The following is a 17,771-nucleotide window of genomic DNA, read 5'->3' as shown; positions in this document are numbered from 1 at the left end:
TTCAGCAGTTTCCTTTCTTCATTTGTGTAAAATGTAGTACTGTAAAAGTGGTCTAATTAAACTAAGATTTTCACATGATCAACAAAGCAATACAACAACAGTTTACTATGAACGTTTATTTTTCTGCAAAACTTCAAAAACTGAAGAAAAAAAAATCCGATCAGTACATCAGTTACACTACTTGTAAGCTTGTTTACTTTGCATGGCTGCTCAAATAATATAAGCAATGGGATAGATTAGGATGCACAGCACAACAACATTAAACTATTTGTATATTATTTGACAAATGTTTATTGTGTCCAAGCTAAATAAAAATTATTTTAATGTTTCCTCTATATTTATTCAGCAGTGGTGCATCAATGGGGCAAGAAAAATACTATTACTGTTAGATAAAATGTGAAATCAAAACAACAGTATAGTTTAGCCAATATTTGCTCAAAAACAAAAGTAGAGTAGTTGCAATGTTTACAATTAAGGATTATATGTTAAAAAAAGATGAAAAGATTTTAGCACTACAGCTGCCACAGGGAGGGATGTGGTTACAAAGCTAAAAATGTTCCCAAGCACCACCGCTACATTCAATTACAGAGGAGATGCTCTATCTACATAGTCACATACATTAACACTTTGAAATACTGATACTATTTACATGATGTTCAGGCAGCTTCTTCAACAGCCTGACTTAGTTTTTTTTTTTTTTACAACTTTCAAAACATTCAAAACTCAAAATACAGGTGTGATTAGTTCAATCTTTACAAAGAATGAAAATGTAAAAATGTATATCAATATATAATGCTCCATTGCTACCTTAAATTTATTACTCAAAATCTGACAAATGAGGGTCATTTCAGTCTAACTATTTTCAGCCTCTAATATTTTGTAAGCAAAGTTCTTAGGTTGGCTAACAACTTCACTAGTTTTACATTTTCAAAGAGAAGGTGTCGGTCACATACAGTGAAACAGGGCAGGGCTGAAAAAATAGCATGAGTGTACAGCAAAAGCACAGCCTGGATAAAAAAAAATAAAATAAAAAAAAAAGTGTTTCAGAACATTAATAGTCATCGCTACCATCGTCGTCCTCGTCGTACTTCCTCTTGAGGGAGTGCTTCTTGTGCTTACTCCTGTGTCGCCGTTTGGCGGGATACCCGGCGCTCTCCCTCGAGTGCAACTGCTCGTGCTTCTTCAGCAGGCCCGGGACGGAGAATCCCTTCCCGCACGTGTCGCACGTCCAGGGCTTCTTGCACGTGTGAGTCCTTTTGTGGACGTTCAGATGCGAGGCCAGCTTGTAGGTCTTCCCGCACAGGTCGCAGCTGTATGGGCGCTCATTGGTGTGTAACCTGATGTGCACCTTCAGATTCCCGATCTGCGTGAAGGACTTGTCGCATATGGAGCATCTATAGGGTTTCTCTCGGGTGTGGATCCTTAGGTGAACCCTGAGGCAGTACTTGCTGGAGAACTTCTTTTGGCAAACGGGGCATGGGAGCTTGGTCTTGGGCGCGTGATCCAGCTGGTGCCGTTTCAGGTCAGACAAATAGACGAAGGTCTTTCCGCACTGGGAGCACAGGTACTGACGGTCACCGATGTGATAGCCCATGTGTCTCTTCAACAAGCTGGGCACGAGGAATCGCTTTCCGCAGCGCTCGCACATGTGGGGGCGATCCCTGGTGTGCCAGCGCTCGTGGTTCGACAGCTTGAACGCCGTCGGGAAGGTTTTGCTGCAGTGCTTGCAGGGGAAAGTCATCTGGCTCGTGTGGCACTCCATGTGCCTTTTGAAATAGGTGGACTGGGTGAAGCCCTTGTTACAGATGTTGCAGTAGAAGGGTTTTTGGCCGCTGTGGACGAGCATGTGCTTCCTTAAGCTCTGCAATTTGTGGAAACACCTGCCGCACTGGCCGCAAACGTACGGCCGCGCTGTGCTGTGGGTCTTCAGGTGGTTGTTGAGGAACGCCTGCGTCCTGAAGCTCTTGCTGCATGACGCGCACGTAAACGGCTTCTCTCCTGTGTGAATGCGCTGGTGATCCGTTAGCTTAGACTGGTAGGGGAAGCTCTTATCACAGACGTTGCAAGTGTATCGGTCAGCTGGGGGCTTGACTTGCTTTTTTCTTTTCATGCTTTGCTTGGCGCTGCCCCCTGAAGTCAACTTGGGTGGAGGAAGCGGCGGCAAGGCTGGGAGTGAGAGCGTGTTATTGGCGATTTGTGACACCCACTGGTGCAACGTGACTCGAGCCTTTTGCTGACCGTCTCCTGCTCCAGCGCCGCCGGGACTCTGCAAGGCGGAAACGTTTTTGAACGGCATTTGAACTACCTTGAAAGGGATTGACTTCAAGGGCAGCCGCTGTGGCTCCGGTTTATCTGGTGTTGCTCCAAGTTGGGGTGGCGGCGGCGTTGTATCTACGCCGCTATTCTGGAGAGTGGTCGACTGCTCTGCTGTGGAAACCTCTCCACTCTTCTCCGCACCGCTGCTTTCTCCTGGTGCTGCCGCGGTGCCGCTCGTTCTCTTTACAGTATCGCCACCAGATCCCGTCTCGCTGTATCTCGCTCTCTTCTGCGCTCGAGTTTCAGAGGTTGCTGGGCCGTCTGAGTCGTCTGACATCATTCCCAAGTCTTCTGTGTCACTGAGGGAGGCCGGGCTCGTGGCGTTCAGGGCGACCTCCAATCGGCCCGGTGATTCTGGTGGTTCTGCTGGACTGGGCCGGAAGGAGAGTGAGGAGAGCACGCAGTCACCCACAGAGGACGAGATAGTTGCTGCGCAAAGGGAGAAGAGGGAGAGTCAATCAGTTATTTAAATGCATCACTTAATTCAATGACTTTCTAAATGTTAAACTGTTTTTAATCAAGTTTCCAAATTATCTATCTATCTATCTATCTATCTATCAGGTATCTGACTACCCTGTTATCACAAGAAAAGGAGGTTTTTATGAAGTATAGGCTGATAGAAATATCATGATTTTATTTTATAGCGGGTTTGTCTGATCTTACTATGTGCTGCTGCTTTCTGGGCCAGATTTTAATCACAATGGGAATTAAATGGTGGAATAAAGGATAAATAGATAGAATGAAAAAGAGTTGACTTTTTACATTACATTTACACTTTAGGTATTTAGCTGACACTCTTACTGAGAGCAATTTACAATGACTGCAACAGTAGTTTAAATGCCAAGATCACCAACTTCATAGGCAACCAATAGTGAGTAGACAAATAATAACACAGTGAAATAAGCCTATCGCTTGTATTTTGAGTTGATTCTTTTTCTAAGGAATTATTTTCCTCCCCTACACAATCTGCAGTTTGTTTTCCAGATAAACAACCTAAACTTGAGCTTACCTTTGCTACTCAGGAGTCCCCTGGCTTGCTGGTGCAGGAGGAGGGTCTTCAGGTCCCCAGGGTCCGGGATGAAGCGTCCACACCCCTCCAGGACAGAGGGCTCCGATGAGATCATGGCACCAAGCTGAGGTCAGGAGACATGCAAGGGAAACAATGAGCAAGTTTACATACATACAGTGCGGTACGGCACGGAGTTTACATGCAGTTAACAGTGCGCATCCCTGTTAAGGTCCTAGTTGAGGTATTGATTGTATACATTTTCATAGTCCAATCACAAATATCCCTGTATATACATACGTATACAGCATATGAATATACATAATATTGACAGGGAAACTGAGGAAACGTGGACTATGAAAACCAACAGTGATGGAGATAAAGTGTATCCTGACTAATACTGGCATTTCCCAGCTACCTTATTAGGCCTCTCTTAATTGGGATTAGTCTCGCTTGGCCAGACCTTTCTCCGCATTACTGTGCCAGCGCAGGAGAGAGATCTGGCAGGACCCGTTATCATTGTGGAATAATGGGGGAAAAATGCTCTGGGTGTTTGTATCGCCAAACCAATCACACTCATCAAGAGTGGCGCCTAAGCCTAGGTGCCGGGAAGTGTAGTTTGGATGGTGGAACATATGTATGAAAGTGTTGTGAAAATGGATGAATCACTGCCAAAAAAACAAAGGTGTAAGAAAGTTACAGATGTATGTTGTCTATGTGAGTTTTAAAGATAAATGAAACAAACAATTTGATAATTGGTGCCCCAAAATTTAAGCCTGAGGACACTTTGGCTCTAGAGAAGCTCACTGGACCGATTAAGATCAGTGACGTTTTTCTAATCATATGCGTCTCTTGCAGAACGTTGTTAAACCGGTATCACAGAAGCAAGATTGAAGTGGAGAGGATCAGTGCATCGGTTAAGTCCATGTCACTGAAGCATGCTGCTGCCAGAATTTATCAATGTGCCAATGGAACCCCGACTGGCTGTGGATAGTTTAATTGGGTGGCTAAGTATTTGTTTTCACAAAAGATGGGGATGAAAAGCATTCTGCCGAAACTGGGGCCCCAACACATAACAAACAGGACACTTGAAAAAGAAAAGGTAGTGCATCAAACTTAATGTTGCAAAGCTTGGTGCAAGGTTTGAACGTGGCCCAGGTGGAGGCCTTATCCCACCAGCCAACTTACTGTAAGTCAGACTGCATTGGGACAAGACCCCGGGCTACTGCAAAAAGGAAAAGGCATTTACATGTGCCAGCTCAAAAATATGAAGTCCCCCAAGTAGTATACTAATGTACATCTAAAAACACTCATTATCGTGTTTAAGTACTGTATGTTACCGTGCACTCAGTTGTCATAAAGTCATACTTCAGTTACATGTACCCACCCGGGACAGATTGGGAACAGGAAGAAGTTGCTCCAGCTTGCACACCAGGCCGGCCGTAAGAGCCTGCAGCGCTGTATCAAACTTGGAGCCGTACTGCACAGGGAACACTTCCTGCAGAGAGAGAGATGTATATCTTTAACAGTCTTGTGCCCTGGGAATTGTGAGTTATGCATGTAATGTATCTCTATCTCTCCGATCTTTACATTAGGGTGAAGTTCGACTTTAGAAAATGTTTGAATGGGTAAAAAAAACAAAAAACAAATGCCATATTAAATTCTGTTTCTACCCCAGGATAATTAAAATCTGTAAAGTACAACTAAAGTTTATTAGTTTTGTTGTATGGGATGTGAAAGCTTTAAAAACACATTTGATGCTTTAACATTTTATCCCACGGCGGTATTCCAGCTCTCAGGTTGTTTATGGATTGGTGGTGGTAGTGTGGGAAAGAGACAAGCGTTTGAAAAGGAGTGTGTGTGTGTGTGTGTGTGTGTGTGTGTGTTGCAAGCAGCACTGTGCTATCCAGGCCCAATTGTGTCAGTTTAAGAGGGGAAGAAAATAATGGCAAACAAATTATATTATAATTATTACTTTTGCCCATTATTATATCTAAATAATGTAAGCAACATATTGTGCTAAATGTCTCCTAGGTGTGAACTGAGCAACAAAGGGCATCACAGATGTCAAATCACAAATAAAATCAAAAAAGCTAGAGCTTGTATGTGCGAGTGTATGTTTGCATGTGCACATATGATGAACACCTTAGTGTGAAGACAACTAACTGTCATTTTTCACTACTTTTTAACATTAAGGCAACTTGATTCACATCAGTTTAAATACTAAAGCATACCTGGAAGAAGCGCTTCCTCTCAGCAGGGTTTTTAAGCAGATTCTGGACTAACACCATGAAGTTAGTTTGAGACTTCTCCACTTCAGCATCCTTCTGCAACACAGAATGTAACTTGGTCTTATTTCACTCATTAAGCTGTTATTAAGCTTTTTTCTTGAAGCTCGAGTGTGTTGAATAGAAATATAACTAGCCCCTTAGGAAAGCGAGACTTTCAAAACTGCAAAACTTTTACTTGTTTGCACTGATCAAATTGTATGAACGAGGTACCATTGTATTGATTAAATCATGTTCCTGACAAACTGTGTTCAGGTTCTTACCCCTATGGATGCAGAGACCTTCAGCTTATTTATGAGAGTTTGGATAGCCCGGGAATCTGGTGCACCCTCTTTGCGGAGCAACTCCAAAATGATCTACAACACAAGGAATAGCACAAATTATTACAAATTATTACAAAAACATACCGTTAATCCTCACAAATAGAGGAGAACCACAGTTACCCAATTTGTTTGGGGGAATGAAGTGTTCTCTATACACATGATGAAACACAATATTCTAGCTACCATGAAAACAGAACTTGCACAGGCTGCAAAGCAAATGAGGTTAATGAGTTTGACAAAGAACAACTAAATTGAAGGTAACAGAGAGGCAAGCTAAAAAGTTAAACAATTTCTGGGTCTCAATTTGTGTGATCTGTGAGGGGGAACATATGGAGTTAATCAACATAATGGGGTGAGAGCACCCACTTTGATGTCCAGTAAGCACAGACATCTTAGGAAGGAATGCCACTGAAGTCGAGTAGCCTGGAGAGCACAGATCGAGGTGGCGGGATTCAGGGCCTTTTGATGACAAGGCATCATAGGCATGGGGGGATGGGGGCAGGGTGACCTAGAGGCTAAACCACAGCGTAACTGGAGGGTCACAGGTTCCATCCCTATAGCAGCCAGAGTATACATCACTGATCTGGAACAAGACCACCTACCCGTTTAAGTATGGATCCCTGATAGATAATGGAATAGGTTTTCAAAATGTTTGCTTTTTGGCTCTTTCATCCCAATCCATTTCAGAAATCTGAGGCTTGAATAAATGAGGTCCTGCTGATTAAAATACACACACACACACAGTGAAAAATAATTCTCACCCTTGCCCTCAACCCCAAGATGAGCTGGGCAGTCTGCTTAAAACTCATGAGCTCAGGAACGGTCCGGGTCACCATGGTCACAAAGTCCTCCACTTTACTGTACTGCTTCACATTTCTCTGCAGTATGACCTGCCATATATATGAATATGTCAGCTGCAGAGGGGAAGCCAACAGGCGAAGGGAGGCCAGGGGAAGGGAGGCTCCAGCCACACCTGTGTAACACATGCCATAACAAAGTCAGGTAGCTCAGAGACTGTGTTAAATAAATAAAGGTCCAATGATATGCAATGAACACAGGGGTCTTTTGCTATTGAGTTTCCCCCCCCCAGGTCTGGTTTAGCTTAGTCCACAGTATTCAAAACAGGGACCAGAAAAGCAGTAGTCGCAATACAAATCTTTCCCATCAGTTATGATATGGGCTGAGTTCTTGCTCTTGAGCTTGAGAGTTTGTAAAAGTGTGTGTTGAATGTAAGCAGAATGGGCGGTACCATCACTACAGGGCTGGATAGCACCTGAGCTAGGCTAGGAAGCAGACTCCGCTGTAGGGGGCGCTGCACTGCAAGTGGCATGCTTAGATCACTGTAGATGAATGTTGAAGGGGGCTGTGTGTGTAATCGTGTAGAGAATGAGCGCCAAAGTATAGTCGAGTCAGATCAAGTTTGAGCAGACGATGTGGGCAGCAAATTATTGATCAGAGGATTTTATCACAGATAATACTGCACGGTGCAGTGGCAGCTCGGGGACGTCCGGCAGGAAGGATTATTTATCATAACCTTAGATTCAAGCGGCAACTCGGCAGCCCCGACGCTGAAACTTAATACCCACCAAAAATAAACTTAATACCCACCTAAAATAATCGAACAGATTTCGCTAGATGGGTCCGGCGACGAAGAGATAACAAACGGCTAAAGAGCTTACAGCTGCAGTTAGATAGACAGCTAGCTACTATGGCTAATTCTACGGCCAGTGTGTTCTTGGCGGCAGCAAGGATTGGGAAGCTAGCTGGATAGCTAACGTTAGCTAGCTTAGCAACTTACCTGCAGTCTCGGATCGTTTATCCATTTTGTGCAAACGATTTATAGCTCATGAGATGAGGAACCGAATGCACAAATTGACTGATGACTTTATAGATTACCCCCGATTTAACGCTATTATAACCGTCGTTATTTGGACCGTCAAGCCAGGCAGAATAATGGCGACCTCTGGTCGAGGCTTTCCAAAGCAAAAGTCCGAGTCCTTCCGGCGGATGTCCCCTTACAAAATAAAAGCACAGAATCGTCTTGTGGAGAAATCGAAATGTGGCGCTCCTCTGTCACAGGTTATGGGTAACGCACAAAATACAACAAACCCTTAAATCCTATAAAGTATGATGATCATGATCCATATGGTGATCATCATGATTACCATGTTGACGACCTTGGTGGGATATTGCCCCTCTCATTCGTTCAACAGGCGCAACATTTGCTTGAATAAAGGTTTTGATTAAATCTTTGCCAACAAATGTTTGAAATGCTCCCAAAGCAGCAGCACTTCCTATGGGGGAAACAAAAGGTTTACAGCGTAGCTAGATCCAGCTCAAAGCATTGCTCCTTGTTGTACATTACAGCAACCATAGGACAAATTGTTTTTATTTCAAGTATTACAAATTCCATCCCCCTGCACAAAACTATTTTATTGATGCAATTGTCAAATGTCATAAACAGGGCATAGATAGAGGCATCAAACCCTCTTGATCAGTGAACCTGTCTTCATCCCTTTGGACTGACATCAGGGCTCAGGAAGCCTGAAAAGATGACTTGGCAATATTCTGCCTGAATGTATGATGTTTGAAGTCCTTACATCTTGATGAGTAACATAGCCCAAATATTTCACTTCAAAAACAAGAATAATCAAGCCCATAGTTGTCCATCATAGGTGGGCCTTTCTTCTTGTTGAAGTTGAACAGTAGGCAGCTATATTCTGTATAATATATCTATATATCTATCTATATTCTCTGTTCTCTGTAAATAACATAAATTAGCCTGGTATCCATCCCCTATGAATCGCAGTTTTCAGCACTCTTTGAATTTGCATGGCGATTCATTCATTCTTATGAATCGCCATGCAAATTCGAAGAGTGCTGAAAACTGCCATTCATAGGGGCTGGATAACAGGCTAAACATAAATAGGATCCCACTGGAACATTCAGACCCTTGGTGTGCCACTGTTATCCCAGTAATAATAATAATAATAATAATAGCTGTATGCTATTTTTTTTTTCTTTTTTACAGTGCTGTCAATTAGTAGGCCTATCCGAATATACTTATAAAACAATGACAAAACAGTTTTGCTCATGGACCACTTACATCCCTGGCTTGAAAAGGCCTACTTAACATCTGAAATATTAGACTGACTGGAAAAGTCCTTTAAGTTTTAGAAGTGGTCTACATTGTAACAAACAGTATAACTTCAAAATCCCATGTACAAATACACAAATTCACAAAATACAACAATGAAAATAATACAAATTGATCAGTTAAAAGACAATAAAACAATTTAAGTTATATACTATCTTAAGACCTTTGTTGTGATGTGTATTTTTAAAAAAATGATTAATTCACTTTGGGTAACTTTCCAAACTTCATTGATTTGTTGTGGAATGAAACCCTTCAAATACATTAAATTGTTATTGAAATACTCCCCAACTTCCACAGATGAGACGAAATACCCTGCGGTCTGGAAAGATTCTTCGGCTGTTGATTCATAGGGATCTGCCGACATCAGTCCTGTTTGTAACTGCCATTTCCTCCAGCCTACGGCCAGTTCTTTTGTGATGAGAACAAGCCCTCCTTATGCTTCTCACTGAGATCATCCATCCATCCATCTCTATCTCGTTCACTTTCTCTCGTCCTGTCTGTCCCTGTCTGTCTCTCACTCCCTCTCTCTGACACATACAAGAACACTCACACTCGGAGAGTCATATTCTCATGACTGAACATGATTGACTCAGTGAATAAGACATAAAAACCCTAACACACTCGCTGTGGCCGAGGAGCAGCTATAGATCTCTTGGCAACAACTTTGGAATACAATGACTGGATTGAAAGCGGCTCTGTCAATGGCTATCTGCCATCTGGTCAGATCTTTGATACAGAAAGTAGGACACTTGTGGGACTGTCCAGTGTGTTGTTTGTGACTAGCAGATTCACAGATTGTGACAGACCACAGATCATAATAATGTCAACAACCTATACAAGCCAAGCTATAGTAACAGTGCTCAAATGCAATGGTCCCTTTACTTGTGACATTTTTTGTTGTTGTTGTTGTTATTTTTAAGGATTTTTAGAATACTAAAAGTGTTATATATTACACACAGTATGGTTAGGAATTCTTTTCATATCCTCTGAGAGACACAAACATCTATGCATTTCACTATAGAAGGCTCAGAGGACAGGAGCAGGAGGGGATTCAGTGACTTGCTCAAGGACACTTTGACAGGGATTACAGGGACCAAACCGGTCACCTTCCATGGTTAAAGGACAGTCTCTCTAACCGCCGTGATGCTGCCAACAAGTTGACGGCAGGAATTCCAGTTCAGAATGAAAGGAAGTCAAGTGTGATATCAGTTCAGTGATTCTAGTTCAGGTGAATATTCCAGTGATTCCATGATTTGAGGTTCCAGTGATACTTTTGATTCCAGTTCAAAGGGGGGCATGGCAGAGTACTGAATGAGACCAGTTCAGAGTGATAGGAATGAAAAGAAAAAAAAAGAAAAAAAAAACATTCTCAGCTAGGCCAGCCACCAGCTGAATGCTAGGATTTATTGGCTGTGACAAGTAAATCTATACGCTTTACCAGCCAATTTGGCACATTACCAACGATGTTTGGAGAGGTGTTTCTCTCTGTTCCAAAGAATAAATTTGGCTGGTTAAGTTGTGGAAGTGCCTGGTGAATTTTGTAATCCACCTGCTATTGTGGCAGGTGAGCAAAACAGGCTCAGGTCCATGCACTCAGATGTTGCTTTTTTTTCTAATTGTCACCCTGAAAGCAGAGGACGACGAAGTGTCAAACCACGCTCATTCACCCAGCGGGCTGCAGCCAATAACGGAACAACCTGGAAAGTGAGTTCTGTCAGTGCTGTCCAACTTTTCCCTTTTCTCTCTTCTCCGCTCGTCATGCTTCATCCGCTCTCGTGTTCAAGGACCGATTCTCCCACTGACGGAGTATCGGCGGTGTGGGCGAGTGTGTGAAGTGGGACGGAGATAGAAACAGTTGGGACGGTGTCAGAGGGTGTCGTTTGGCTATTCTCAATGTCACACACTGTCAAACGCCTTCTTCTTGATTTGACCTGGAAAAAAAAAAAGAATCACACTCACAGTCACAAAAATGTTCTTCTATTCCAGTTTGTCATGGTGCACTATGAAATGCATCAACAAATTCTAATGACAGATACTAAATCACAAAAATGGCTGTCGTTATGTAAGATAATGAGGGAGCTTCAAAGGACTATTGAATATTTAATGAGCAGCTCTTAGAACTCATAAGTCTTGCCTTCCTGGAAGCGCTCACTAAATAGCAAAACTGGGGCACATTATTGTACAGGCTTCATTAGCCTGACCCACAGAGACCCAAAAACCCAAGGCAATGGAAAATTTCCCCCCAAGTACAGAAATGGTGGACATCAAGTATTTACCAATTCTGATTGGGTGCGACACATACTAAATCTCCCAAAAAAAAAAAAGGATGCGATTGTATGAGAAAAATATGGGAGCCTCTTGAGAATGGTTATGTTTTAATTAGATTAGATGAGATTAGAATGACATTTTTTTTGCCACCATGGTGGATTTTTGCCTTCGGCTTTTTCCACGCACAAGAATGTGTTTCCGTATTGCTCAGTTGGCAGCACTAAGTACTGAGTCTACTGACACTGTCGGGGGTTCAAGACACACTGGGTCACCCGTATCACAGATGTATCAACTCATGGTACAACTGTAAGGCGCTCTGGATGAAAGTGTCCACCAATGGCATACACAATAGCGTAAGCAGCATGGGACAAACAAGGGAATCGTTTTAAAACAGTAGTGTGTCAGTGTTGCTTGCTTCTCTGACAATTCAAGCTGAGGTCAGCATTTGTATGGAGGATAGTATTTTATAGTATTGGCCTAAAGGACATGGAAAACACTAGACATAAATTAACTTAACTTTCTACTTAAGAAAATGAAAAAAACATAAAAATTGAAGTTATATGTGTTTTTCTCAACTGCAGCAGATGTTAGATCTGCACTGTGGGTCAGGTCACAGGTCAATCCAGGACGTCCCAGAGCTGTCATCTCAGCCCCTGTTTAATTTATCCATTTGGGATAGGTAGCCTCAATGTGAAATGGCCCAAAACTGAATTTTGATTCTTAAAGAGCCTGACAACATGTCACATTTTGGGCCATGCAGAAAATGGCAAGTCATGGGATTGGCTATTGTGTAAGTATTCATTGTGGAGTACACACTCTCCATGCTGTGTGAATTTGACTGATTCATCAGTGGGACCCATTGATCTGTTGACCTTTAATGCATCATCAGCCTGAATAACATGACAGATCTGTTCAAGGAGCCACAAAGGAGGAAATAATAATTCTTAAAATCGAAGGCAAATGGCAAACAAATAGCTATTTAAATACTTGGATATTGGCCCAAATTTGTATTTTTTTTTTTTTTGCATTTCAAGTAAAACTATTCTCCGTATTTCTCTATTTTCTCTGTATCTGCTGTATCTTATTATAGATTACCCCCAAAATTTACTTTCAGATACAAACACAAATGATGAAATACACAAAGGTAATTGTTAAAGGTGAAAAATTGATCAACAAGTCCACTTCCCCATGTCATGAACTTACCAGCCACACTAAGAGGAAGACACAAGCTGTGATGGGGATGAGGATCAGAAGCAAGGGACTTCTCTTCGACCAGCTGTGCTCACGACCCTCTTCTTGACTCCCTGGAAGAAGAAAACATTATAAACTACAGGTAAAGCCACTACAGCAGTCTACAGTTTCTGAGAACTGGCAGTCCAATCCATGTTTTCTTTATTGAAACGATAGATAAGATTCTGGTGGGATTAGATCCTTGTCCATCACAAATGTAGGTGATTCCAGGGTTTTGGGCTAAAGTACTTTTATTCAGTTCTGCTTGATGATATTTGAGTAAGAATAGGTTGTAGTGGCCACTGCAGTACTAATGTAGAATAGATGCATGATGGGAGGCTTCTACTATAGCCATTACTGTGCGTCTCAGATTCAGATCTCAGATGACATTCAGATAATGTCACAGCTTTTACAACGTATCGCCTGCAGCTGACTTGCTACTCATGCAATTTTTGATCATGTAATTCCTTCAATTTCTACTGTGTTAGCCTGTGTGTTAAAGGCTACAGGATCTAACAGCTTACCTGGTGTTTGTTGCGAGGGGAGGCACGGTGGAGGCTTGCATGGGAAGCCGACTGTTCCTTGAGCGGCAGAATGTAAGACTTCTTTGATGTAGTCAAAGTAAAGACCAGACATTAGGCTCCCTTCCCGATAGTGACACTGGAAGACTTGCATTGCCGTTTCCTGGGGGATCAGACAACAGTCAGTCCTGAGATGGCTGCAAAGCTCAATTATAGGAGCAAAGATGCAAAGCAGTGTTTAACTAGAATATTGAGAACTCTAAAATTAAATGGCATCCCTATTTGCACAATGGTGTGGTGAACTCGATTTGTCAAAAGTACTTGAGAAATACATATGATCTGACTTTTGAAGTGGATTTAATAGGTGGAATCAATTAGGGATCATAGCTTTCACATTTCACAGTCTATTTCATGGAGCAAGTGTTCCAAATGTTTTATACACTGAGTGTAAATGGCACTACTTTTGTTTCACCTTTTCAACCAAAAGCCATGCAAAACATTTGCACAATAGAGTCAGTGAAGTAGCCCTATACTTCAGAGTCAGAATCACTTTATTTGCCAAGTGTAATAGATGTAGAGGTGTTTGTCTTGGAGGCAACGGTGCAGAGACATGTTGATAACTACATCTTCACATGTGGTGCAGGGACAGCAGGACCTCACATACACTGCAAGGGTAACGTGCAAGACATACAACGGACAGCAGAGTATACATATCACTCCACAAATATCCATTCATCATTCAATTACTGTTTGCACTCAGGCAGCATGTGCGGCTGTTGAGATCTTACCAGTTCCTCATGGTCAAAAGTGAAGCGTAAACTCTTCAGCATCGCGATGAAGACAACGATGTTCTCTTTGTTGGAGGATATGGCACCAAACATGTTGGCCAGCTTCCGAAGGCTTTGCTCCAGAGGATAGATATTTAACACCACCCAGCACATGCCGCTCTGGAGTTGTCGGCACAAAAACAATCAACATCTTGGTTAAAAGTTATCCGTTGTTCAATATTCAATCAGGTTTCAAAGAGTGAAAAGTTGCATGGCCCCCCTTTCCTCATCTCTGCTTGACTACTCCCCATTCTCTCTGTTTAAACTGCTTTGTACTTACCACTTCTTTGGGAATGTAATAAACAGGAATCTCATAATCAGTTGGAATATTCTGCTTCTGTGGTGAAAATAGAAATAAAGAGAGATTTTGAATACATCATTTCAGTTATGCAAGATCTCACGTGACAATTTCTTACATGCACATACACAAACAGACAGAGCATTTGAGCCAAACAAGTCACGTGATTACAATGTATATAAATCGGATATATATCGGATATATATTAAACAGTAACAAGTTAGTAATCTCACCAATAATGACAGCTTGCTCACATCATCAGTTATCGGTGTCCCAAATTTTCCAGAGCAGAGATTAAAACTTGTGAACAGACTCAAGAGGAGACAAGGTGTTTTCAAGATCTGACAGAGAGAAAGCAAACAACAGTTTACTGTAATACATAAACAATATCATTTAATTTATCAGGTAAAATACTGGATGTCATAGTGTATGTTGTATTTATTGCTGTAAAACAGTTAGCCACAGATGTGTCTGTTTAATGGTCTTATCTTTTTATCATCTTTTTATTGTCTTTGTATCATCTTTTTATTGTCTTTTATCTTAATTTGTATCTTAATTTTATCTTACTTTTATTTTATATTATTTTATCCTTACGGTTTATTTTGGTTTTCATCTTACGGTTATCCTACTATTTACTTGAATGTTGCTCTTTTCCACCTCTGTCCTCCTATCTGAATTTAATCCCTGTTTATTTTTGTTTCATTGCTTTTTAAATTCATTTTGGGTATTCTGCTTTTATTTTGACTGTCAAAGCACTTTGTAAACTATGTTTTTAATGGTGCCATATACATAAAGTTATTATTATTATTATTAAATGTTCAGTTTGGAGTCGGAGTATACTCACACCTCTGACCTCTGGATATAATAACAATATTTTTTTTACCCTTTATTTATTTGAGGAAGGTGTTTACTGAGCACACATGCTCTTATTCAGCACCATCCTGCTTCACATTCATAGTTACACACTCACACCAGGGATCTGACCAGTACCAACACAGTCTCCTGCTGCGGGACACTGAGCAGCCCCACTGCAGCAGTTGGGGGTTAAGTGTCTTGCCTAAGAGCACCTTGATGGTATTGTTGTTGAGGGCTGGGACAGCGTTGCTCAATCACTTTCCCCACCCAGATTCTCTGATAGAGGGCTGGGGGAAAAAAACTCTGAATGCTGCTCCTAAATATTTATTGCAGGAACAAGAAATATGGGAAGCATGAGCATACTGGAGGATGAAAATGTTCCACTAATATATTGTTTTGATGCAGTTTGATCCTTTTGATCTTGTTTAATAAAGCTCCATAAATCAAGCAAATGTTTTTAAATAAGATGCATCTTCAGCTCCATTTCCTCAAATTAGTTTTCTAGTTAATGTTGTTAGTGTTAGTGTTAGTCTTGTGTATTTAATTTGTCTTGTGTTTCAAAGGGGAAGAGGAAATTATTGCACAATGAACCTACATCAACAAATCAGAGTGTATTTATGGCTTTGGACAACAAGGAGCCCAAAATAACCAGTAATTAATTTTAATTATGGAGAAGTCTACACATTTGTATGAACATAGCAGTGTGGATGGGAGGGAAGGGTCCACATTAGGTTTTAGAACAGGACACCCAATTCACAAATCAGCCTGCCACTAACACAAGTGGACAACAGAATATTGCAGCTGAGAAACTCTCTCTATCTCCAAAATGGCACCTTTTCAGCAATTAAGAAAAAAGGGTTGTGGTCAACCACATACTTTTGAAATTATACAATGGGATTTTAACAGGGGCATGGAAACCCAAGGGACATACATATTTCCTCAACCCATAGAGGACGATGTAATCTTTCAGTTTCAGTAAAAATGTGATAATTGACAAACTTTGTGTCATGAGGTTTTTACTTGAAAACACCAACAGCAATATAAGCATATACACATTGCATATAGCAGAGCAATGTGAAAGAGAGGCAACAGGGTTAATTGACAGGGTTATTGGCAACTTATAATACATTTTGAAAAAAAAATATTCTAACAAAAAATGTATCACTTTAAATACTCAATTATAGAGGATCCAATCTATAAATGGGCAATCATTTTGTCAATCAAGGTCTCAGGTTACTTACTTTTCAAAAGTACTACAATTTTCAGTCAGTGTGTTGGACTAAGTGTCAAATTTTCTCAAATATTGGATATCTCATTTTGGAATAAAACTATCTCCCAATTTCTCTCCACAACACAAGCAAGCATTTGAAAAATGTTTGCAAAATTTGCTCTTTTATCATAACAGCTTTAGCACCATAAAATACAATATATCCAGAACTGGAACCAAATGAATGACAGATACAGAAACCAACTTCATCACCACCACTCTTAATACTAAAAACTAGGAAACACATCATGGTCCTCTGCCATCTTTTTGAGGTCATGCAGTTTGTTTACATGAAATCAAATTAAGCAGTACAAGCAACTTCCACTGCACTCTATCAGCATGAATAGCTGACCCAATTTTTGGTCCAAATGCAAATTGTTCCGCTAGTTTTATATTTAACGAGCACAACATGATTAGTAACGCAATTATGTGAAATAGCAGTATTGGTGTAGACCCTTTCATAACACACAAATATTAAACTACTACTTATGGAACACAAATTAAAATGAAAACCTGCTACTTACTTTCTTCCTCATAAGGAACAAGAATCCAAGGTTGCTCAAATCCAATGCATGAAATTCAGTTTCCAGTTCAGAGACAGGCAGGCAGACCTTATGTGTGTGTGTCCCCAAGTGTGTAGAGTAACTTGAGGATGGGACGGCGGTCTGCTTCACTCCAGGCAGACTGGTGAAGTCTTTGACGTGGTGGAGAGGCCGCCTACAGGCTGAGTCACTGTGTCACACACTGACGCTGTCTGAGACTTTTCCATAAACTCCCACACATCCATTTATGCATCTAGAGAAAGTGGGTGCTTGTTCTCTTGAGGGAAAGTTTCGCTTAAAGTACGTCAAGGTTATTTCTCAAGCTGTTGTTTGGTAAAATGAAAGTGAGATGATGAAAGTTCCTTGTATGTTAAATTTAGTGTGTGTGTGTGTGTGTGGATGGTGGGGGGTTGGGGCTCCAAACCGGGACTAGATGATTCAACCATGGTATGTTTTGTCCAAATGAGATCCTTTGTTGCTTTTATCAGCTGGAGCCTTTACTCATATGGACTCTTTGGTTATTATTAAATTGCGAGTGTGTGTGTGTGTGTGTGCAGATGTACACTGAATGCACAAAATATTATAATAATAACCTTTCATACACAACATGCAGCTCAAAGTGCTTTACATCAATAGAAGGCAAACAGATAAAAAAAATATATAAAAGAACAAGCAAAATGCATTGCATTAAAAGAATCAAATTAAGTAAAAATAGAAAGATAAGAATATGCAAATAAACAGTCAAACTGAATTGCATTAAAAGCACACAATCAAATTAAACAGTTAAAATGAAGGCTAAAAGCTAAGCTGAAAAGAAGAAAATTTAGCAGTCGCTCTAACAGCCTCTCTAATATTATCTTATATCTAATTTAG

The 17,771-nt window shown here is 41.0% G+C and overlaps 2 protein-coding genes across 2 annotated transcripts; both read right to left on the bottom strand.

Moving 5' to 3' along the window:
* Positions 1–161: 161 nt before the first annotated feature.
* LOC139646792 (uncharacterized) lies at positions 162–7,847 on the bottom strand. The gene is made up of 7 exons (XM_071522515.1): positions 7,732–7,847; positions 6,695–6,906; positions 5,874–5,966; positions 5,557–5,649; positions 4,710–4,820; positions 3,326–3,449; positions 162–2,745 (listed from the first exon to the last, which is right to left on the bottom strand). The coding sequence occupies exons 1-7, from the start codon at positions 7,754–7,756 to the stop codon at positions 1,052–1,054; spliced, it is 2,352 nt and encodes a 783-aa protein (XP_071378616.1). The 5' UTR covers positions 7,757–7,847; the 3' UTR covers positions 162–1,051.
* Positions 7,848–10,853: 3,006 nt separating this feature from the next.
* Positions 10,854–16,892, bottom strand: LOC139646789 (uncharacterized). Its single transcript, XM_071522513.1, has 7 exons — positions 16,881–16,892; positions 14,468–14,575; positions 14,217–14,273; positions 13,898–14,056; positions 13,113–13,272; positions 12,562–12,662; positions 10,854–11,021 (listed from the first exon to the last, which is right to left on the bottom strand). Exons 1-7 carry the CDS (start codon positions 16,890–16,892, stop codon positions 10,854–10,856), a joined length of 765 nt encoding a protein of 254 aa, XP_071378614.1.
* Positions 16,893–17,771: the final 879 nt, after the last annotated feature.

Source organism: Centroberyx affinis, unplaced genomic scaffold (genome assembly GCF_046629955.1).
Source record: "Centroberyx affinis isolate AG114_WGS23_722 - 3 ecotype Tasmania unplaced genomic scaffold, CSIRO-AGI_Caff_v1 ptg000998l_1, whole genome shotgun sequence".
NCBI classification, from domain to species: domain Eukaryota; kingdom Metazoa; phylum Chordata; class Actinopteri; order Beryciformes; family Berycidae; genus Centroberyx; species Centroberyx affinis.
The sequence above is the reverse complement of the archived record's forward strand: the minus strand, read 5'-3'. Positions and strand labels throughout refer to the sequence as shown.